Source organism: Chinchilla lanigera, unplaced genomic scaffold (assembly GCF_000276665.1).
Source record: "Chinchilla lanigera isolate Chin_1 unplaced genomic scaffold, ChiLan1.0 scaffold00002, whole genome shotgun sequence".
NCBI lineage: Eukaryota > Metazoa > Chordata > Mammalia > Rodentia > Chinchillidae > Chinchilla > Chinchilla lanigera.
The window spans coordinates 36,641,108-36,665,452 of NW_004955403.1; the positions used below are offsets into that span (position 1 = coordinate 36,641,108).

At 34.8% G+C, this 24,345-nt stretch overlaps 1 protein-coding gene across 9 annotated transcripts in view; it reads right to left on the minus strand.

Annotated features, from left to right (window-relative positions):
• Clcn3 (chloride channel, voltage-sensitive 3) overlaps positions 1 to 24,345 on the minus strand; it is an 84,331-nt gene that overhangs the window by 15,237 nt on the left and 44,749 nt on the right. For all 9 annotated transcript variants that reach the window (XM_005373560.2, XM_005373555.2, XM_005373558.2 and 6 more), the window contains 8 exons: positions 19,922 to 20,079; positions 14,007 to 14,106; positions 12,406 to 12,593; positions 11,147 to 11,269; positions 9,297 to 9,503; positions 6,353 to 6,433; positions 4,799 to 5,344; positions 1,928 to 2,114 (listed from right to left, as the gene is read on the minus strand). In XM_005373560.2, coding sequence (XP_005373617.1) covers positions 1,928 to 2,114; positions 4,799 to 5,344; positions 6,353 to 6,433; positions 9,297 to 9,503; positions 11,147 to 11,269; positions 12,406 to 12,593; positions 14,007 to 14,106; positions 19,922 to 20,065 — 1,576 coding nt within the window. In that variant the 5' untranslated portion in view covers positions 20,066 to 20,079. The remainder of the gene's footprint in view (positions 1 to 1,927; positions 2,115 to 4,798; positions 5,345 to 6,352; positions 6,434 to 9,296; positions 9,504 to 11,146; positions 11,270 to 12,405; positions 12,594 to 14,006; positions 14,107 to 19,921; positions 20,080 to 24,345) is intronic.

The window sequence follows — 24,345 nt, forward strand, 5'->3', positions numbered from 1 at the left end:
CCAAAATTATCCAAAATGTTCTCTGTACTCAATATAATCAGTTTCTTCAAAGCCCCATGAATACTAAGTTAACTGCGATCCCAATTCCCTTCCCCTCACAATATAATCTTCAACGAGGCCCTCTCTTTTTCAAATTCTACTAAGCTTTCAAAATAAAGTTCAGGTTGAAGTCCATCCCCAGAAACGCGTCACAGAGTAACGTGGTTTTGCTTTCCTCACAAGACTACTACTACTGGTTAGGTCTTTGTGAAGGAACTGCAAGACAAGTACTAAAAGTATGAAAGACCTAAGTCTTTTACACCTTATGTACCAGAATGTTCCACAGATATGTGCCATTCTTAAGTGTGATACCTTAGGAACAAATATGATTTGAACTCTTTAATGCTTACAGATAGTATTAGAAATTGGGAACCAATGACCCTAAAGTGAAGCGCTTGAAGGAATCAGATACCTAAGATTCCAGGTTGGGGATTCTGACATTGTTATCAGTATGTCCATAATTCAATCAGTTCTTTTAAAAAGGGCTGTATTAAAGATAAACCTTGACCCAAGCTTTAGAAGAATGTAAGTGATTTCATGGGAAGTGGCTTTGAAAATAAGTATAAAAAGTAAGTATAATATGAAGCTCTTGCTCTATTGTTCTTGAAATGCTTCAACTTTTTTTTTTTTTGGTACCAGGAATCGAACTCAGTACCTTGCATTTGCCAGGCAGGTACTGTGCCACAGAGCTGTACCACCAGCCCAGTACGTTAGCTTTATGTCTCTACATTCCTACAACACACTCTTTGGGTGCCATGTGTAGCTACTACACATTGCTCATTATTATTTTCTGTGTTAGTCACTATCTTCCCAAACCTGATTATACTTGAGGAAAGGCTCACATTTTACACTTTTTTCTGAAGCACTCACCTAGGCACTCACTGTACCTAGCACAGTGCTGAAAAGAAAAGGGAGACAGAGTAAATACTTGCTACTTTAATGACGATGGTTCTGCCCTACACTTCCATTTGATATTACACTTCTGAAGATCAGTAAGTATATAATTTTGACTCACTGTACTAAAATAAAGTCAAAACATCAAATATGTTTAAATATTATAACCCAAGTTTAGCTGACATTTTCAATATAAAATGAAATAACTATTTTTCATGCCAAAGAAGATGATAAACTCAAGTGCTTAAAACAGTATTTTGCTTTTCTTTTCACTGAACTGAATAGTTACCATTTCTTTTGCTACAAATACATCTTAAGTAGTAGAGCGTTGACACATAAATGTTTTTCTATGGCTAACTGTAAATTACTGTAGAGCTCAAAGTACTACTGTGAAGCTTTGTTATAATACTAACTATAGCTAGGCATGCTGACCCAGGCCTGTAATCCCAGCACTTGGGAGGCTGAGGCAGGACGATCATTGAGAGTTCGAGACCAGCCTAGGCTATGAAGTGAGTTCAAGGCCAGCCTGAACTACAGAGAGAGACCCTGTCTCAAACAGACAAAAAATAAATAAAAAAATTTTAAAAAGACTAATAATAATAATAATAATAATAATAGCTATAGAACTTTATAATTTCAATTGTTATAGGTAAGCCAAAGTCTGCAACAACGAAGAAAAAGAAAGCATCTTGGAAAAGAGTCAAATTAAGCTTCTATTGTACTGTGATGGTTTCTGTCATAAAGTAATTATGTAATATTACAAATACGCTAACTACCATTACATCTGTACAATAACAAGGAAAATGAGAACCAGCGTGCACTGTAAGGTAACACAGAGTGCTCCTCTCTGTTTCTGCTGATGCATTCCCTCCCTCCATCCTGCACCCTCCTTCTCCCAGCAACTCACCCTCAAATTAAACACAAGCATAATACTACTGGCTATTCTCTCTCCGACTTACAAACATCTACGCACAAGCAGACACAATGATGTTACCTAAGCACGCAGCAGCACCAACCATGGCATAAAGGCCGGGTGTAATGCAATCCGCCCCGACCTCACACCATTCCTTAAAGATAAACCAGTCATGGTGATAGTAGGCAAGTTGTTCCACTGCAATCCCCACAATCCTTCCTGCAATCGCTCCGATGGCCATGCTGGGGATGAACAAGCCCGATGGAACCTGTAACAATAATCAAGCTCTTAGGCAGAGATCCCCTAATTATATGTTCAAAACCTCCAGTCTATGAATTTGTGACCAACACTTTAGATTCTTTTCATACTTGACTGATATAGCAAAACCTAGTACAAATACAACTATAACAAAATCTTATTAACATACCTTAATAATTCTACGAATTCAGTTACAAAGTAACAAACCATACTTTCTAAGACAAAGAGAAAATACCTGAAGGATTACTTACCCTTTATCTCAGGGATTTCTTAAGACTAGAACCTAACAAAATTTTCATTAGTCTATGGTGAAATGAGGGAAAAGAAAGGATAATATGAAGTCGTTTTCATAAAATTAAGTCAATTCAGTTTGAAGCACTATATTTAAGTCCAAGATTATGTCCTCCAACATATTAACAAATTACAGAACTATTAGATGCTATTCCTAAGTGGTATAACGTAAGGCGGGCAATCTTAATCAGAGTTCCTCAATATTTGAGTGAAATATATATACAAATCAACTAAAAAGAGAAAAATACTGCTTTGAATTCACACAGAAAAATAGGAATAGTAAATGGCTCAGGCAAAAGTATTTAAGACTACTAAAAAACTAAAGCTCTAACAAGCTGAGCACAAACTGAAGACAACTTGGCATACAATGGGGTGATTAAGGGGATACTATACAAAGGATGAAAATACAATCTCCTAACAATTACGTTTTTTCAGCCAGAGCCTGGGACAGTCAGTATTACTCAACCGTCATTACCTCAGTGTTACTCACCCATGTTTCTGGTAGTGAGAAAGTTGAGACTTAACAAAAAACAACTTAGTGCAGAAAGAGCTTTAGGAGCTTCGTAACTTGCTTTTCTAAAGAACTATAGATGTAATAATGTAAAGAACAAGTCATGCTGACACATGCTTCCACATATATATCACTGACAGTCACATAAGGGAAGTTAGAGTTACTGACAAATCACTAATCAGTGAATGTTACTCTCACTTTTTAAGTCTAAGAGAAGCAACAGCCCAGGGCAAAAGGCCTTAAATCCTTGATAAAAGGTACCCCTTGTCATCTGTGTCCTTCAAAGCTAACACCCGAGAGTGGCATGGCAGGAAGTTCCCTAAAGGTAGCCATACCCCAATACCCAGAACCTGTGAATATATTATGTTACACAGCAAGGAGGAACTAAGGTCACAGATAATCAAGGTTGTTTAATCAGCTGACCTTAAATATGACATTACTATTATCTGAGTGGGCCAAAAAATTAATCACCAGGGTTGTTTTGTGGCTTTTGCTATTGTTTTATGAAGACAGATTTAGAAGAGTTAGCATCAGAGTGATGAGACAAGAGGAAGGACATGTGCCAAGAAATACAGGCAAACCAGACCCTCCTTTAGCCTCCAGAATGCCACTGAACACCTTCATTTTAGCCCAGAGAGACTTCCTCATTTTTGGCCTCAGAACTTTAAGACTGAATTTATGGGGTTGTAAGGCACAGAGCTTATAGAAATTTGTTACAGCAACAATGGGAAACTAACACAAGTGGTTTTAAAACAATCATGACCCAGCACTCGGGAGGCTGCGGCAGGAGGATCTCTGTGAGTTTGAGGCCAGCCTGCACTACAAAGGAAGTTCAAGGCCAGGCTGAACTGTATAGTGAAACTCAGTCTCAAAAAACAAAACATGAATTCTCTGACACTCCTCTAAGTATATGCCCTTCTGCCTAAACCTGGGTGGGTCTGTGTCACTGCCTCAGTGAACAGAACGTAACTGATGTCATGCTCTGTGACTTCTTCGACTAGTTTGTGAAGAGCCCTCTTGGGACACTTGCTTTTGGAACCTTAAGCTACCACATATGAAATCCAACTAATCGGAGGCTACCATGCTGGAAAAAGCACAGACAGAGGGCAAGTGGGGTCCCAGGAACCCAAAAGTTTGACTTCAACTGTCTGAATCGTCTCAGCCCTGGCATCAAATACAAATGAAAAAGTCTTTGAGATGACCAGCCCTAACCATCTCTTACAGTACCTGTACAAGAGACTGTTGTGGCTTATATCTAGATGTCCCCGCAAAGCCTCACTTACCCATAGGTGAGGCTTTTGGGAGGTGACTGAATCATGGGTGTGAAACTGGATGAGTCCACGGATGGGTTTATAGCTGGCTGTGATGCTGGGAACTGAAGCCTGATGGGAAGAGGCGGGTCACTGGGAGTGCGGCCTGGAAGTATACAGCCTTCCTACTCCCTTGACCTCTCTGCTTTAGCCTGCACTGCAAGGAACTGTTCTGTGCCATCCTGCCTGACTGGGGCATACTGACTACAGTCTGAAACCTGTACAACTGTGAGCCCAAATAAACCTGTCCTCCTTTAAGTCGTGGATGTTGTATTATTTTCTCCCAGCAACAAAAAAGTAACTAAGAGACCACAAGCAAAAATGCCTAGCTAAGCTCTTCCAAATAGTTGCTCCAATACCAGGAACAAAACAAGTACTTATCTTATGCTGCCAAGCTTTGTGGTAGTTTGTTGCACAGTAACAGATAACACTCAACCATCTAAACCCAAAATATGAGTGCTCTTTCAGCTTTCATTTATAAACAGTCACCTTTAGATAAGAATTTCACTGGTTATTCCACATGTAAGTTTTGAATACGCCATGATTACTTCACTACTCCCATGTGATGTTAGCAAAACTTACCTTGATGCCGAAAGTGAATACTGTCATTATGATTTTAAATATGAGTGCTAAGCATAACTGCCATATAGCTGAATATACTCCAATGCCCGCTGGACGATCAGGAATATCATCAACAATTTTACTTGCATTCATGTCATTTCTGTAGTCACAAAGAGAAGAGGATTCCAGGGGACCACAGTCTGTAAAAAGCTCTTTAATCAGTTCACTGGTGTTGAGCCTAGTATATGGATTAGGGAAGGCTATCACAGCAGTAATGGCTGCAACAATAATGACTTCAAGAACAGGATACTTTCCAAATTTGGTGGATTTGCGTCGACGACACCAGGCAATATTTGCCCTAATAAAAAAGGCTCCCCAAAGCCCTCCAAATACCCCAAGGAGAATAAAAGGAAACAGTTCAAAAAGGTACCATGGTGTATGATACTCCACATAAAAAAGGACCAGACGGCTGTTCCCAAATGGATTGATGGATCTCAAAACAAACGCAGCCACTAAAGCAGCAAAAAATGATCTCCATAAAGTTTTAAGAGGAAAATAATAGCTAACCTAAAAAAGAAAAGGAAAATAAAAATAAATAGTATCATCTTATAAGGTATTTCTGATATAACTTGAATGTTTAGTACATCTTTAAATTTTATTCAGGCTAGCTCTATATGTTGCTTCAGTTAGAATTTGCATGTTTTACTCTAATACAAGATGATGTCCTATTATCTTACCTACCGCATCATTACAACCTCACAATAACCGATCACAAATATTTAATTATTTAGAATACCTAATACTGTTTTCTTTCTTTTTGTACTGGGAATCAAAACTCAGGACCTTGCGCTTGCCAGCAGGTGCTGTGCTGCTGAGCTATATCCCTGGTCCCACTGTTTTATTTTCAAAAGGAGTTTCATACCCAATTTCAACCACGATTATTAAAAATAAGTGTATGATCTACAATGGCTGTTAGTGCATAAAGATTTGCCTCTTCTACACTAAAGACAACAACCAAAAAAAGCAGAACACAAACTAGAAGAAAAAAGTAAATTTAAAAACATTCCCATTCATATTTTTGTGTAAAAGTATAAACTGGAAGTTTTAGGTACCAACAAGAAAACAAAATCAAAATATTCCACTAATTATTACTTTAAACATCAATAACTGCTTAAGAACAAGAAAAATCTTAAAAGCTAATTTAAAAGTTGATTTAAAACTATAAACACATACAGACTATAATTTAGCCAACAGGGATAAACTGTTTTAAATGTCTTCTATCAAATCAAATTCATCTTCATACTTTTAAATATTTCAACCAAGTTCAACTTTAAACATCAATATTTATACACAAATAACATAATGAAGAAAATACTTTTCTTAACATGTATTACATGTATTAACATGCACATTACTTTTTATATAAGAACAGTAAGAAATTTTCTAAAAATAAATTTGGAAACTTAAAAACAAAGACTCTGCACCTATGCTACCAACTATAAAACTTAACTATGTGTCAAAATTATTTGTAATGGTAATTCCATGTACTTTTAATTGCTGCACTTCTGCACCTACCTCCTCCAGGCTAAAAAGAACTCCTCCAATCGGTGCCCCAAAAGCCACAGAAACACCTGCAGCTGAGGCAGCTGACAGCACCTAGAAAGCAGATGTGGATTATTTCCTGTTTTCTTGTAAACTCAAATATCTGCAATGAAAACTCGTATTACATGAATTTTTCCAAATGCCCCTTCTAAATTTAACTTAGATATCCTCCTCCCCAGCAAAAGGGAAGTATTCATTTCTTCTGAAAATATTTTTTTCTCTTCTGCTTTAATTGAAAGCTTATTCACACATTCACTATTCAGACAAAACTATTTATGCCAAATATAGTAATGTGTGAGTATGTTGTAAAGAAGAAAAGGTAATGAGTGCACACACTTTCACTCCTTATGTCTGTGCAGACAAGAGGAGAGAGCAGAAACTGGGACAAGGTGAGGGAATGACAGAGACTGATTTATTTATACATAAATCAGTTCTCCAGGTTTTAGAGCTAACTGCTTCACCAGTGATAATTATTCTACGTCATAACAAGACATTGAGGGATCTTAAAGCCTATTGAACAGTTTCTCTATATTTTTACTGCCCTAAACCCTCTGAACACATTGCTATCCTCCATATGGGAAGCTTCATTCTGAAAGACCAAACACAATCCCTCAAGTTACAATCTTACTAACCAGAACCTCAAGAATAAAGTTAAAACAGAAAAATCTTCTGAGTCTTCTGTCCAGCTCCCTAGTCTATCATATCACTGCCCACTTACTACCTGTATGAAGCCAACTATACATATAATTTCTTTGGATTTGTAATTAGTTTTCTAAGGTTTAATTCTTATTACAACTTTAATTCAGTAAGTATCTGTGGCTACTTAAAACAGTTCTTTAAACAGTGAAATTTCCACATTTTTGTAAAAGAAATTAGAAATAAAGATTATGTTGCCAATGGATGAGAACATGAACTCCACAGTCAAGCTGCCAGGTTGAAATCTTGGCTCTGTCACTTCTGAGCTACATAATTAGGGATAAACAACCTCTATGTGCCAGTTTTCTCTTCTCTAATATGAGGACATGATAACATTACTCAGCTTACAAGGATTAAGTAAATACATATAATATGTTTATAATGGCACCCTGCACCCAGTAAACACCTTACGGAAGTTTGATGAACACAAACAAATATTTGGCTTTAGAATGTAGATGCTGTTTATTTAGGGGAGGAAAGATAGCAAATGCAACTTCCTATTTTTTTCCATTAATAGGACTACAAACAATACATTTATTTAATTGAATGTCCTGAGTCTACATTTAGTGTAATTTTACAATCAAGCTAATACCCATGTATCTATAATTCAGATACATTTTAATATTTTATGAATATCTAAGAAGCATTTAATTTAAAATACACCAAGGAAGTAAGTACAGTATAGGAAAAAAGCCAAAGCATGTGGTCTTAACGCTTGCAACTACCAAGAGGATTCCTATTGTTTATATACTTAGGTAACAGAGTAACAATATACCATAAATATGAATGACTACAGTGTATACATTAAAATGTAGGTCAATTAATTCAATTTACATAATAGATCTTCATAAATTAAATTTTTGAACTTATAATGTATAAATATAAAACTTACCAGAAGATGTCAAGGCACAATAGAAGTAAAAGAATTGAACTGGGGAGGCAAATACTCTGAGTTCATTTTAGCCACTAATGTGCTATGCTATAATATGGTCTGGGTTTTAACACACACAAGCATATACCCACACAGTTGTAGAAGTAGTATAGCAGTTAAGAGCATAATCTTTGAAGTCAGAGAAACATGAATTTTAATCCACAGTCTGCCACTAACTGGCTATGTGATCTTAGGCGAGTTAGTTAGCTGTGTTAAATCCTGGTTTCCTAATCTGTAAATGAGGACAGTAACACCATGTTACTAGGATTATTGTGGAACTGAATTTTAAAATGTAAGGAAAGTACTTGCTAGAACGGTAGATACACAGGAAGCAATCCATAATGCTAGCTATTTTTGCCACAAAGTATTGAAATGACAATTATTCAGAGATGGAACTATGATGCCCTCAACTCTTCCACTTTGGAGTATCTACTGCCAAACAAGAACTGTATGTACTGCTAATACAGAATTATTTCAATTAAGAGCTAGACAGTTTCACAAAATATTCTTCTTTTGCTACAGTTTATAAAATGATGGAAATTCCTGTTTTAGGCCAGAGACACCCAAGTTTTCAGTATTTTATGGGATGTTGAAAATATCATGCCTTAAAAACTCTTCAAATCTCTGCAGCACAAAGGGCCACAGAAATTACACTGGAAAAGCAGGAGGTTGGCTCCCAGTCTACTAGAAGAACTCATGCTGGCCTACAGAAATGGTACAGGAAATTGCCTTAAAACAGCTGAATAAAGACTTCTTGTATTCTGTTTAAAGTGAATTTCTTTATTTAAGCTTCAGGAAGTCCTAAAGGCTCCCAGAACTTCCCATGGTACTTGAAAGCTTTTTACACACAGTGTGTCACTTCCACTGACATTAGATACTACTGCCAGGAGGAAAACCCAGCAATTAAGATTTTGATCCCTGGAGATACACTAATGTTGAAAAGTACTAGTAAAAACAATAGTATGTTTAGAAAACACTTTAGAAGAGGAAATGTGTAAGGCAAAGTGAAAGTAAATAAAGATCTTGTGAAATTTAACTGGAATCCAAGAGACACGAGCTAATCTAATGTAGTGAAAACTACTGCATAGGGGTAAATGAGCAGCAGTGGGGATGGACTGTGGAAAGATGTTACTCAGAGAGAGGAAAACAAATGAATTTAAAATTTTTAATCCAAATGCAGATTTTATCCAAAAAGAGTAAAATATAATCTTTACACTATGAAATCCCTCACTGACATCAAGTCTATATAACAGATACTTTTCTATCACATGAACTATAGAAAACACTTACCTCCCTTTTTTTAGCTTCATTTGTGCTATACTTTGGAAAGAGGTAGGAAAAGATATTTCCACAGCAACAAGCAACATGTACCAGGGGACCTTCTTTTCCTAAACTCAAACCTGATGCCACAGCAAGTACTAAAGTGACGGTTTTAATCATTAAAGTCCATTTTCCCAAGTAACCTCTGATGATGAATCCACTCAAAATAGTTTTAATCTACAAAGGAAAAGATTAATGAATCTTAATTTTCTTTTAAGACACATTAACATTTAATCTAAAATATTTTCTTGTTTTACTCACAAAATGACCTTGCAAATTTTGATAGAGTAATTCACAGTGATTTTTCAAACAGAAATTTTGAAATTACTACACATAATAGGTATGTGTCTTATTCTAATTGTCAAGCAAGGACAGAAGGTTATCTTATGAACAAATAAAAGTAAAAGGCCATGTTAAAATATATACAGATTTAATTATAAGGATTATATAGTAATTACATAACCAAGAAAAGACAAATCTGAATATTCCCACTGTAGAAATAAACATAACATATTCAGATACATTTTTGGTACACTGTCAAAAATAAAAATACTATGCCTTCTCAGAGCAATTTACTATATATAGTACATTTAGGTCCATCTCAAGAAAGATTACTGATAACTGCATGTAACAAGTGTATGATTGTTCCTTATTAAAGAATTTTCAAGTAATACAGCTTTAAAATTACTATAATTTAGTTTGAAAAAGAAATTTATTAGGAAAACCCTGTTACAGAAAAATATAAAAGGCAAAGAAATGAGTTCAAGTCTAATTCTTTAAATTACTATTGATGAAGCCGGGCATGGTGGCGCACGCCTGTAATCCCAGCACTCGGGAGGTTGAGGCAGGAAGATCGTTGCGAGTTCAAGACCAACCTGGGCTACAAAGTGAGCTCAAGGCCAGCTGGAACTGCATACTGAGACTTTGTCTCAAAAAAAAAGAAAAAATTACTATTGATGACTAACAAAACCTGAAAGTTTGTTTTATTGACCTAGTATGACCCACTATTTTCACAAAGGGTTCCATTTTTACAATGTCTACTAGTGACTCTCTAATCAAAAAACAGTTACAAAGGAGAGAATCAATGCACTAATATCAGGGTCACACAAGCTTATCTATCACATGGTTTCTCTTATGAAAAACCCAAACTATAAATAAGGAGAACAATAAAAATAGATAATAGGAAATAGAATTTTCTCAAATGTGAAGGGGATCAAGAGATGGAGAGAAGGGAGTAGGGAAGGGAAAAGGGATGAAAAAAGAAGATGTGCTGTGTACATATACCAACTCCACACAAGAAATGTAAATGGTATGTACTATAAATATGCACTAATAAAAATTAAAATTAAATAAACAAATAAACAGGCAAACAAATAATCAGGGTTGTAACAGCAAACCATCAACTAACCCATCAAAGAACTTGAGCCACAAAATAGTTTCCAGGTTCTTTATGGCTAGCCAAGTTTTCTGATAATTTGTCTAGTCACAGGCTAAATGAGTTGTTGGAAGAAAAAATATGCACTATTCCAAAAAAATCAACCTCACTAGTACATGACATGATTATGAGTAAGAATTTTTTCAATGTCTATGTGTTTTTTTTGGTTTTGGTTTTTCTCTGGTACTGAAAATCGAACTCACGACCTTGCACTTGCCAGGCAGGCGCTGTGCCACTGAGCTAAATCCCCAGCCCCCTTCAATGTCTATGTTCAGCTTATACTTTTTAGATTTTATTGTTCATATCACAAAATAAATAACTTTCCAAAAACTGTCATTTCCTCTAAATGCAAAAGTACAATTACAATTTAATGATACAGGCTTACCTCCGGAATTCCAGAGCCACAGGCATATGGGGCAAATACTTTTACCAGGGAAACTGCAAGGAAGGCAAAACTCAAGGCCCAGAAGATATACATTATATAATTCATGATGTAAGAACCAGGACCCTAAAAAGCAAAAATAGTTCCAGAATGTGAACTTAATTTACAGTGCACTTGTAACACAAGGGGGACTTGCCACATGAGAAAAGGTTAAAAATAAAGGCTTTGCTTTTTTGTTGTTGTTTTTCTTTGTTTTGTTTTTGAGACAAAGTCTGACTAGTTTGCTCAGGTTAGTATTGAATTCCTGGGCTCAAATGATCTTCTTAGCCTCTAAATGATTCGTCAAGTCTTGTCACCAAGCCTCATTTACCTAAGCACAAAAAAACAAACTTTCTGGAAACAGCTGGAGGAGACATAATTAGATAGACAACTCAGATTTCATTCTGCTGCCGTTCTTCTGAAAAGCATTAAACTAATTTCAGTTAAGCTAGGTGCAAATCAGGATAACATACATCTTACCAGCAAATACCTCTTTTTCAGCTCAAAAGTTGAGTGACAATAAAAATTTTACATATATACATATTAAATAGATAGATGCTAAATCTTTGGATGTTCTTCATTACAGAACATTTTTTAAGTATTATAAAAATCCCTTAATTTCCTCAAGGTAGCTCTATTTAGAAGGACTAGTTTACTGAATTTTTAAACATATTTTCATAATTCGTATTTTCCAATCTGAGTTACATAATATGTTAAACGTGGGTTTTTTTTTACAGTACTGAGAATTAAATCAGGGTCTTTCTACTGAGCTACATCCCCAGCCCTTTTAAAATACTTTATTTAGCCAGGTGTGAGGGCATATGCCTGTAATTCCAGCACTCTGGAGGCTGAGGCAGGAGGATCGCTGTGAGTTCAAAACCAGCCTGCACTACGTATCAAGACCCTGTCTCAAAAATAAATAAATAAAATTCTTTGAGACAGAAGTTCACTAAGTCACCCAGGCAGGGCTCGAACTTGCAATCCTCCTGCATCAGCCTCACAGAGTACTGAGATTACAGAAGTGTGCCACCATGTGTGTTAAACTGCTTTAATAATGTCATCTTAACTTTACACATACAACTGTAAAGGCTATCACTTTTTTCTACCACATCTCAAAATAAATAAATTTGTACCATAACCTAGATAACTCATATGTATTCTATAACTAAATGGATGGAGACATTTTTCTATACTAATGATAATACATTTTGAGCAAGACTTACCTCTGCTTGACCTATGATTAATTCTGCCCATGTTTTCCACTGTGGACATTTATCTCTCTCTTCAAAGGTTGTTTCATTAGATCCCCAACAACACTGTTCATGGTTATACCATAATGCACTAAGGCAAATGCCTTCCTTTAAATCAGTCATCCAATCAGCAGCAATGTCTATTAATCCAGCCAATGCTCCTGTAAAATGTTGTAGATGGATAAAAAAAAAGTCCATTTTCTGGAAACTGTAAACTGTCTAGTTAAGAGGTTAACAGAAAGGAGTAAAAGCTCACTTAGGACTATTAAATGACTTTAAGATTTTTAAATTTTGGTTCCTTAAAATTCCTATTTTTTAGCTGGGTGCGGTGGTGCATGCCTATAATCCCAGCACTGGGGAGGCTGAAGCAGAAGGATAGCTGTCAGCTCAAGACCAGCCTGGGCTACAAAGTGAGTTCAAGGCCAGTCGAAATACCCTGTCTCAAAAAGACAAAAAAAAAAAAAATCCTATTCTTTGTCTGGAATTAAAACACAATCACATCATTCTAATTAATAATTGTCCTTAAAAAAAAAAAGGTGTATAAAAGATACTAAAACATCTTCAAACAATAGCTACTTGGCAGGAAGTGCAAAAATCTGGCTACAGAAGTGAGGATTTTTTAACTAGCATGCCTCAGTCTAAAAATAAACAGATCAATGATGGCAATCCCATTAAAATTTAACGTCCATTATAATTAGCAAAACTCGTATCACTCACGAGTATGAGTTTTAAAATTTTTTTCTTAAATAGGGAAAATTATATGTATCAAGATTATTCCATTGAGAGAAGACCAAAAATACAAAGATTTCTGGTCAATTCTTATAAAAAGGTCAATGGGTTACACATACAGAGGCCACAAAATTCTCGTGCATGTCAATTATAGTTATCAATACTTCTTTCTATTCTCCACAAAATTTTTATTTTGCATGTTTTCTGGACATGCTTTCCACGATAGAAATTGAAAGAGATTACAAAATAGTCAATATTTGCTTCCAGATCCTCAACTCTTATTTTTTAAAATCTCACACAAACAGATGTTGGGGCCATCCTGTATAGAAGAGCAATTAAAGGAGCAATCACTGAACTACACAACTGGAACTTGAAGCCTGGCTGAGCCACCTATGGCTATATGACCTTAACCAAGTACTTCCCTTGTGCTTCAGTCCCCTCATGTGTACAATGGTTTTAAGGTTAATACCTACACCATTAGAGTTGCCATGCAGTTTAAACACATGTGAAGTTTTCAGAACACTGCCTGACACACAGGAAGCACTCAGTAGGTATCAGCTGTTAATTAAAAGCTACTTTATCAATTATTTTGTCCAAGCCACTTATTTTAGATATGGAAACTGAGCCCAAAAGGTCAACCAAGTTGGACAGACAGTTAAAGTGACAGAGTCAAATGCTAGACTCAGAAACCCGCTCCTACTCTTATTTAAAAAAATCTTTTGAGGAAAAGAAGTTTTTAAAAAAATCCGCCTGTACCTGGAAAGAAAAATGAAGGAAATAAGGATAGAACTATTCATAGTTCTCTCAACTTAAAAAATAAGGATTGTTTTAAAATTTTTCTTTACCTGATGCCAGTCCTGTCAGCGTTACTACGAGCCATCCTGACCAGGCATCATACAAACTTTTTGTCATTTCCCATGCTGATTCTTTCTTTTTGCTGTTGATCTGTAATTAGAAAAGTTTATGCTTTATTTTTCAAACTATGAAGAGAAGCCATTTTTTTCTTGATTATCATACATACAACCATGTCTTTTGAACTAAATAACAGAAAAGGTGAGTTTCAGGCAAAATTACCATTTGGCAGTTATATCTACAATCCAGATGACAGCTCTTGGGGGCTGGGGATTTAGCTCAGCGGCAAAGCGCCTGCCTGGCAAGCGCAAGGTCGTGAGTTCGGTTCCCGGTACCGGAAAAAACCAGATGACAGCTCTTCACTCAAATCCTGTACTTTTAATCAGAACCTCAGGATTTGAGTGCAGGGTGCCTACATACTACATAATGTCTTACCTAGACTTGTAAATTTAATAAAATTCAAACTCTAAATGATATACATAGCTATCTTTTATATTAGTGGAAGTAAGATACAGTAGTAACTAGGAATGCTTATTATCATTCACTGCTCCTGGTAGTTAAGTGGATTACGTTATCTTTAAAAGATAACATGAGTAACAATAAATTCCCACAAATATTATACTATGTAGAACAGTTATGTGGACAAAGAGGCCCCCAAATTTGTAGGCCTGCACATAGAGGGGAAAGCACCAATCCCATGGTAAGGTCCAGAGGGTCTTTCATCACTGGCTAGAAGGGTCTTTTACTGAATATCATGTAGGGAGCTAGGAAATTAAGAAGACCAGTCTCGCCTCTCTTAGTTAGAATGCATTTCTAAACCTATGTCCTACCAGGATTGTTGCTTTACTGAGCTATACTCTCCTCCTAAAACTTCGCTACTCAACTATACTATGCGAGGGCTACAGCTGAAATTCAATGCCAGCTCTATTTTAAGTACATGGTCTGCGTGAAGCCACAAGGCCCAGTAAAAAGACATAGTAAGTTCTAAACTGAATGAGGCAATTGTACTTCTATACTATAAACATTCAAACATAGGTATTAAGTATTTTTAGAACTGGTGATAGGTCATTTCTTTTCAAAATAACCACTACATCCCATGTTGCTTTTCCTTGATGAAAATAACTGTAATGTTTAATATATAATATTACATCATTTGCAGGCTGAGTCACTGCTGTTGTCTTTATACCACTGCTTGCAGATCACCAGTCACTAAAACTCCTGACAGTATGTAACAAAAACATTCTATGTGTGCAAGTGTTCACTCACCACTACTGCTAACAAAAATCTGGAAGTCATCTAAATGTTTATCAATCTCAGTATAGGTTAAATACTAACAAACTAACATCTAAGGAATGAAAAGTTCTATAGCAATTAAAAAGGAATGAAATAGATGCACTATTATAATGGATAAAAGTCACGTGGCTAGAAGCATGCTGATTAAGAGAGACAAGAATATAAAAACATATGCTTGTATTTTCCAAACAAAGACCTAAACTTTAAAATTAGAAATGTATTTACAGGGAGAGGAAGACATCAGGTTGAAGAAACAAAGATAAAAATGAGACTGTTTTCTACATTTAACTTTGGAACAATGGAAACAGTTTACATAATTACAAAAAAACAAAATTAAGCTAAAAATGCAATCATAAACATTGAAGTAAGTTCAACAACTGAATCTAAAGTGCACCTAATGTAACAGTAACACAGAAAGGAACTATTTCAAAGGATTTTTAAATACAACAAAAAGTACAGAAAAAGGAAACACAAAAATTTTCAGGAAGCATATTGTTGATGATAGCTTTGGTACTACTATGCTGACACTGTTGTGTGGATCTGCTTTATAGTAGATTATTTTTGTAATGTGGAGGTTTTTGGCATAGCTTAAAGGACATACATGATTCAAGAATTAGAAATTAAGCCCTACAATAATGAATAAATTAGAATAATATAAACATAGGATGCTAGAAATAAGGGCCAACCAGGGTAAGCAAGCAACCTCCTGGGGCCCAGATAGAGCTCCCTGGGGAAATGGCTGACTCCAGGCTTGCTACTGGACATGTGTAACTGGTACTAGCATCAAGGTGTTTTCTCAGAAAACCTCAAGCCTAAGGAGAAGTCAAAAGACACACACACAAACTTAAATACACTTCTCCAGTCAAAAGTGGAACAACATGGACCTCATCAAGAAAAATAACTAATGATAAAAACACATCAAAGAGGTTTAAGTTCACAGGTTCACAAAAATATAAAAGAAAACAAACAAACAAAAATCTCATTGGTCAACTTTGAGGACTCCAATTCCATTATTTTAAACTCTCTCTTTCTTATACAGTCTGTACATCAGGAACTCCAAATAGCTGATGAGAGGAAGGTTCTCTTTAAAGAAGTATTCAAGCTAGCAAATTAAAAAATGAAGTATAGATTACCTTAGATTTACCTTGTAAAATAATAAAACTACTATTTGAAATGATATAATTCATTTACTTCAAAATAATCTGGGACAGGAAGGCTTCAAGTACAGTAAAAAAAAAAAGGGTTTTTGCTAAAGAATTAAGTGGGAATGCGTATGCATATAATATCTATCAGAATGGATATATATATCTACTAGTGGAAATGAAAGTTTTAATTTAATGTATTATTAACAACAGCAATAACGTCAATGTGTGGAGTTTTCCAGCTTACAAAAAACGTTATAAATAAAGCATGGATTAAAAATAGAAAAATATTAGTTAGGCCATATATTGGCCACTTTATACATTGCCATATTATTTGAAGTGTTTTCAAGGATTATGAGCTGTTTATATAATCAGAAGGAAATTGTTTTGGTTCCTTTTAGTCTCCATTTTCTCTATGGCATATTAGGGATACTGTCAAGGGTACACCTTAAAGCACATTTAAACCCCAATCTGAGTATTATTCAGGATTCAGAATGTATACTTTTAAGTGCAACCATATTTATCTAATAAATCATGTAAGACACCGGACTTATAGCGTGTCTGACTTAGGTACTTTTGGTTTACAACAGTGGTGCTTGAAATGGGATCTTGGAGCAGCGGTGGCGAGCCCATGGCATGCTCCACACAGCAGGCTGCACCACTGAAAGCTCTCAAAGTTTGCCTTCACTGCCCTAGAGGAATCCACTAACACCCGAGAGGGTTGTAAAACTATTGTAAGAGATCTACAAGATCAAAACTATTTTTATAATAATACTAAGTTTTTATATGCCCCTTTTCCCATTGTGCTAATGTTTTAACTGATAATGCATAAGCAACTGCTGTCTCCTTAGCACGAATGAGGCTGCAGTACCCAAAGGTTCTTACTGGTGATCAACACCTTCCTGGGGGCCACAGATCCCACTACTAAATTAATAAATGTCACCCTCACCTAACAATATCTTTGATGAGGCAATAAAAATTATCATATTCCATGTGATGAAGTAAGAACTATACATAAAGCACTTCTGCACAATAAATATGAGGTTACATCCCAAGGAAAAGTACTTTTGGTTTGAACTGTCAAATAAACTAGAGGTTTACATGGAACACCATTTTTACTTGAAAGGAACAACTGACACCAAACCATGATTTTCCTTTTTTTTTTGTTTTTTTTTTCCGGTACCGAGAATCGAACTCACAACCTCGCGCTTGCCAAGCTAAATCCCCAGCCCCCAAACCATGATTTTTGTAGACTTGGGAATCTGACAGATGCATTCTCAATAATAAACAAAGTATCCCTGTCATTTCAAGTAAAATAAGTGTATTTATTTCCAATGACAAAAAATGTGAGCGTTCAAGCAAAACTCAGAATTTTGAAAAAAAATATCTATCATTAGGAGGACACAGAACTTAAACACTCTTCTCAAGAGACCACGGTGATAATATTAACTTACTATTAACATCAGTGCTCATCTTTTTCTTTTTTTGGTACAAGGAATCGAACTCACAACCTGATGCTTTGCCAGGCAGGCACTGTGCCACAGAGCTACCTCCCTAGCCCATAGTGCTCATTCTTTTCTTTTTTTTTTTTTTTATTCATACTAAAGGAGTCGTTTTTATGAAAATTAAACATGGAAAATTACATCATTTATTTTAAAGAAAACAATACTCTTAGAAAATACAATCCTTTATCACAGTTGTCACCAGAGTCGAATTTTGTTTTATATTCTTTTTCATTTTAAAGAGAGGAAAAAAAAACAATAAAAATGATACAGAATTTCAAAAAGATGTATTATGACAATGAATAATGGAAACTGTTAACATTTAAACAATCTATATAAATCAGTGTGAATCACTGATTTTTCAAATGATCACTGGGATGTTAGAAAATCTTATGTTCAAAGTTTACAGTGAATCAATGGATTTTAATGTAACAGAAGACAAAAGTCATGAATATACTTTCAAAGTACACATACAACCAACTTTTGTGATGCTATTACTATTATTTGATGCTTTGTTTTGTATCAAACAATATCCACGATAATCTAAAAAGGCTATTAATATACCTGTAGCTTTCCCAACTACATTATCTATGTGAGGGCGAATTTTCCTCATATACTGAACGCAAAAGCAGAGATGAGAATTTAACAATCTTTTATTACAGCATAAATTTATGAAAAATCTAACAGTATTTTGAAAAATCTAACAGTGTTTCAGTAAGTGGTTGTTTTTGGTGGGTATTTTTTTATTTGAGAGAGGGTCTCACTTTAATCCAGACTGGTCTTGAACTCAATGTAGCCCAGGCTGGCCTTGAACTTCCAGTGATCCTCCTGCCTCAGTCTCCCAAGTGCTGGGATTATAGATGTATACCACCACACCTGGCTGTTATTTTTTAAAAGGTTTTTTACATAATTCTATTTATGTTAACACACAACAGGTTTTATTACTGCTGCTTTTATATGAATTACTAAGAAGTATCTTAAAAAATTCTGAGTTTCAGTATATAATATGACAAATATCAATTAATAAAACTTACATGAAACTTCTTTAAAGGTCCTCAATACTTTTTTAAAGTTTAAAGGGAATCTGAGGCCAAAAAGTTTAACCATCACTGGATTAGAATGCTGACATAATGTATTTTTTTCAGTTATATCTCAAAAGTAAATATCATCTGATGGATTTCAAAAGGTACATTTTTTATAAATACAACCTAATCGCAATTCAGACTTCACACACATGAACATAATAATTCTAATTTCAGATATCACACACGCATACCTTAACGTGGAAGCTTATAAGTAATTTGTATAAAGTTATTTTCAATTATAATTATATTTCAGGACAATTTTTAAGCCTTTGAGGATTTGGAATTTTTTTCTTCAAAGAGCTATTTCTCTTTATAAAACAATTTATTTTGAATTATATTTTACCAGTAAGTCACTATTACCAATAAAAAGGATCCATACATCGGACTTTATGTCAAAGTCAATTTTTTAATTAATGGTTTAATACAATGTATAAAAAACTTTATTCAGGGTCTAATCTGACAAATGTCTCAGAATGGAGTACTGGGAAAAGAAAACAGCACACCCCACAGAATTACTTCATTAGCTGTTTTTTCATAACAGTTATGCAACAGGTTTCCTCTTTTAATTGCAGAGTTGCTAAACCAAAAAGCTGACCTACATATTTTTGGCTTAATTTCCCCCCAACATCTGTGTTGTGCTTTTGCATTTCCTTCCTGTTTTGTCTTCTAACTGTATTTCTTTGTTTTTAAACTACCTCAAATCCTTTCTGGAAAAATTCAGGGTACAAATAAATGACAAAAAGAAACACACACAGAAAGAGAAAAAAGCATATACTGCATATGAAATGTAAAACTTTACTCAAATATATTTAGAAGCCTTCGATGACTGACAGAAATACATTACTAAGTGGTCTATAATGCACTGTATTAGAAACAATGATCTTACCCTTCTATGCCTTTCTCTGTCTTTACACTTCTCTCGCACCCAATCAATAGTATGAAAATCATCGTATGTACCAACACCTGGAATCGGTTCATCCAAAAGATCCAGTAAGTGTGTAGAACTATTAATGCTGCCTCCATTTGTCATTGTATAATGAGTTCCTACAGAGGAAAAGAGGAAAAATGAGCATGTTTAGTGAGAGACAAAAGTGAGTTTTATAATCTTAGAAGTTCACTTGCACGTCACCCAGAAACGAGATCACTTAAAGTAATATTCACAAAATAGAGGAAATGGTAAGAAAAAGTATCGAAAACTCCATAAGGCAAAAATTTCATGCACTATACTATAGTTATCAACAAACAGAATGTCTTCATCTGATGCTCCAAAGAAGAGAATTTTGTGTGACTTATTATTTATCATTAATTGAGACAGACTCTATAAAGTTAGGAAATGATTTGTAGAAGATTGATGAACTTAAAATAATTATCTGGTCAAATGCAAATAGGTTCTGTCCAGTAAGAAAGACAGCCCTTAAAGTTATGCTTTCTATTATGTGCCTTATAAGCAATTTCTCTCCTTCCTGGAATATATACATTTCAATCTCACACATCCTCCTCAAATCAGATTTGTTATGATGCTAATTCTCTCATTAGAGTTAAATCTTTAACATGTGTTCCCTATATACTTTATGAGTTTAATATACTTAAAGAAGGTTCTAAGGACAGTGAAAGACACTTGAAGAAAAAGAAATACAGATAACTTTTACATAACAAAAATGAGTTTAACATCTAAAATGAAAAGCAAATCAAACATACATTAGTGTTTTCTACAAGACCGGTAAAGACATAAAAAAGTACGCAAATATACTCAGCAAAATTATGGACAAAGAGGACCTGTCACAAAATTAATAATTTAAACATAATTTAACATAATTCCTTTTAACATTTAAACATAATCCCTTTGGTAAGGCAAAAGCTATCAAAATTTAATATACATAGCTAGTCACCAACCTAGCAAGTTTACTACTAAAAATTTTTCCTGCAGTTAAACTTGTATAATCTCTGACTAAATCCATAAATTATGCACAGTATGGAATAATTTAGTATTATGCACAGTATAGAATACCTTCATATGTGCTATAGAAAGAAAACAGTAATATATTACTAATGCTGAAGTGCTTATAATCTAAAACAGGTTAGACCAAGGACTAGAGGATAAATATTTAGGCTTTGTAGGCCACACAGTTACAACAATTCAACTCTGCGATAGCAGCACAAAAGAAATAATAGAAATACGAAACTAGGTATGAATATGTTCCAATACAATTTTATTTATTTACAAAATAATGAAGGGTAAGATCTGAGACATGGGCCATAGTTTCTCAACATCTGATCTAAAGCCTGTACAGAATAAATCATACCCAATTAAAGATATTATAAAGACATTTTCATGTAAACAGCATTCTTCTATAGTGTAGTTGATACAAAGATACTAAGAAAAAATACTGCCCCTGACTTTAAAGGCAATCCAACATTGAAGCATTATAAAACAAAATTTTGTCACATTAACTTTGTTACTAAGAGATCTTCAGACTATAATTTCTAGAAGTAGGTTAAATTAACTTGAGAAAATGTCCTAAAACTGTGAGTTTTAGGCTGGGGATGATGGTGCATGCCTGTGATCTCAGCCCTTAAGAGACTGAGACAAGATCTCAGTGGGTTTGAGGCTATCCTGGGTTATAGTGAGACCCTGCCTCTAAATAAGTAAATGAATGAATGAATGAATGAATGAATGAATGTAAAGTAATCAGGCTTTGGTTTCACAAATGACAATTACAGCTATACATTTCAGGTTAGATAGTAACCTTAGTAACAGTAAACATATGACATGAAAATGGTCTGTAAAAGATAGTTTCAGGGTTATGTCTGAAAAGGAGTTTGGAGAAAAAAAAAACAGACTAAGAAAGAACTGTAATGCAAGAGTGAAAAGTATTGGATTTGGCAGTGGAAAGATATATGTAACAATTCTGAGGAGGCAATTAGGAAATGCCTGTCAAAATACAAAATACCTACCAAAAGTAGCATGCAAGGCTTCTACTTCTACGAACCGATTCAACACATGGGCAAGACTTAAAAGACTGCACTGAAACACTGAAAAATTCAACCCAACAAAAACGTCTTATCCACTGGTAACTGAGTTAAAGAAACTCTGTACATTTAAGCCATGGTACGTAATGCAGTAGCTAAAAAGAATGAGACAAGGCCAAAGGTGTAGGCCAATGGTAAAGTGTCTGCTGACATGCATGAAGCCTTCGGTTTGTTCCCAGTACAAAAACAAAGAGAGAGACAGAGAGAGACACAGAGAGACAGAGACAGAGAGAGACAGAGACAGAGAGAGACAGAGAGAGAGAGATCAATACAATATTCACTGACAGAGAAAGCTGGCTACAACATATCTTTTAAAGGTCAATTATAGAGCAGTATGTTTAATATAAAAATTATTTTGTAAAATTTATTCTGGTTTAAAAATTATGCTTCACATGTATCCTTATATATACAAAGAAAACAGTATAAACAGATATAAGGCAATACATTAATAATGACTACCAGTAAGGACCAGATTGTTAGAAAAAACAGAATGAACTTTCTTTTTCTAGTTTACAATTGGATAAATATATACACATTGCAATAAAAACTTACTTTTCTAAATAAGTATACATATATACAACCCCCGACACACATACTATACTTACATAGGAATGTGAATCAGGCTATGAAAACAGGGAAATCTAATGGACGTAATCATAAAACTACATGATATATGCTATAGCTTATAATATAAAGATAGGTAAGCAAAGAAGCACTTGAAACTTTTCCAGAGTACTAAAAACTTTGAAAACATCACTAAGCTCCAATAGGTGATTTAGCATAAATGATTTTACATGTCCAATTATTTAGCAGTAACACAGATTTTATATCCCAAATAATAATCTAGAAATCACAGTACTTATAAGTATGTCATATTAATGAAAATATAATCATTTGATATAAAATAGAGAAAGTGATACTACACTGATGTACAAAGGAGTATTCTAAAAAAAAACATGAGATCTGTTTATCTCATTTTTACTTTTAGGCAACTGAGCAAATTTCCTGGACTGCTCTTGAAGTCTTTAGGGTTGAAACTGACAATCTCTTTTATTTACAGATAAAGAAACGATCAGGCCTGTAATCCCAGCACTTGGGAGGACAGGAGGCAGGAGAATGATGAGACTAAGGCCAGGGCTACACAGCAAGGCTCTGTCTTAAGAAAAAATAAAAAAGGAAGGAAGGACAAAAGGAAGAAAGGAAGGGAAAAAAAAAACTATTATGTGGCAAAGCCAGAATTTGAACATTTCTTCAATCACTATGCACATCACTAAACCACAGCAAGAGACCGTCTTAAAAAGGAAGGTAGAGGAAAAAATAACACACAAAAAACTACCATGCCAGCCCTAGGAGCTAATTTCATTACTGTTAAGACATCAATCAAATTACTGTAAGTTGCCAACTCTTTCTTTATAATCTAAAGACACAATAAAAGAAGACATGAATACAGAAGGAGTTGGCTGGGCATATGTGTATGTACGTGAGTATGTACATGGGGATGAAATTGAATCCAGGCCCATGGATGTGCCAAGCAAGCCCTCTGCCATTAAGCTAACCCACCGAACAGGGGGTTAATATTTTAAAGACTGTAACGAAAAGTTCCTAATAAACTTAAATGTCTATTTGTCTTTCCCTAACAGAGTTCTCTTTTATCTCCCTATTTAATTCATTGGGATGTTTGTCTTGGGAAGGTATTAAAACTTCTGAAGGAAGCCCAGTATACTGACTCCAGTGTTCGGGCAGAAGTACTCCAGAACAAATAATTCCACACTGTTGAGTTTAAAGGGCCATTCCCTGCACTGCAATGCCCATGTTCATTCACATAAGACACACATTCAAATCTATACTTAAAGCTTTAAGTTCTTCCCTTATTCCTACCCCATTCTAATTTTATTCAATACTTTGCACTTTATAAAATTTAGTTTAAGCCCTATATATTTTCTTTAAAAAATGCAAATGGAGAATAAATGTAATGGGAATACTTATAATATCTTGACGAATCTGAGATTCTCTGATTCTTTTCCATGTATTGAAACTGGTAACTTTAAAAATATTTTTGAAGGAAGAAGTCAAGAGTCTCTTATGGCTTTCTGATATGATGTTAAGTATTTCTGTGGTATTCTGGTCAAAAAGGAACAAACCCAATCTCGTAAGAAAAAGCCAGACACATAAAAAACAGAAAAATTTTGCAAATAAATGTCATATTCTTCAAAAATATCAAGGTTAAAAAAGATGAAACAATTGAGGAATTAGTCTAGATTAAAGGATACTAAAAGCCGG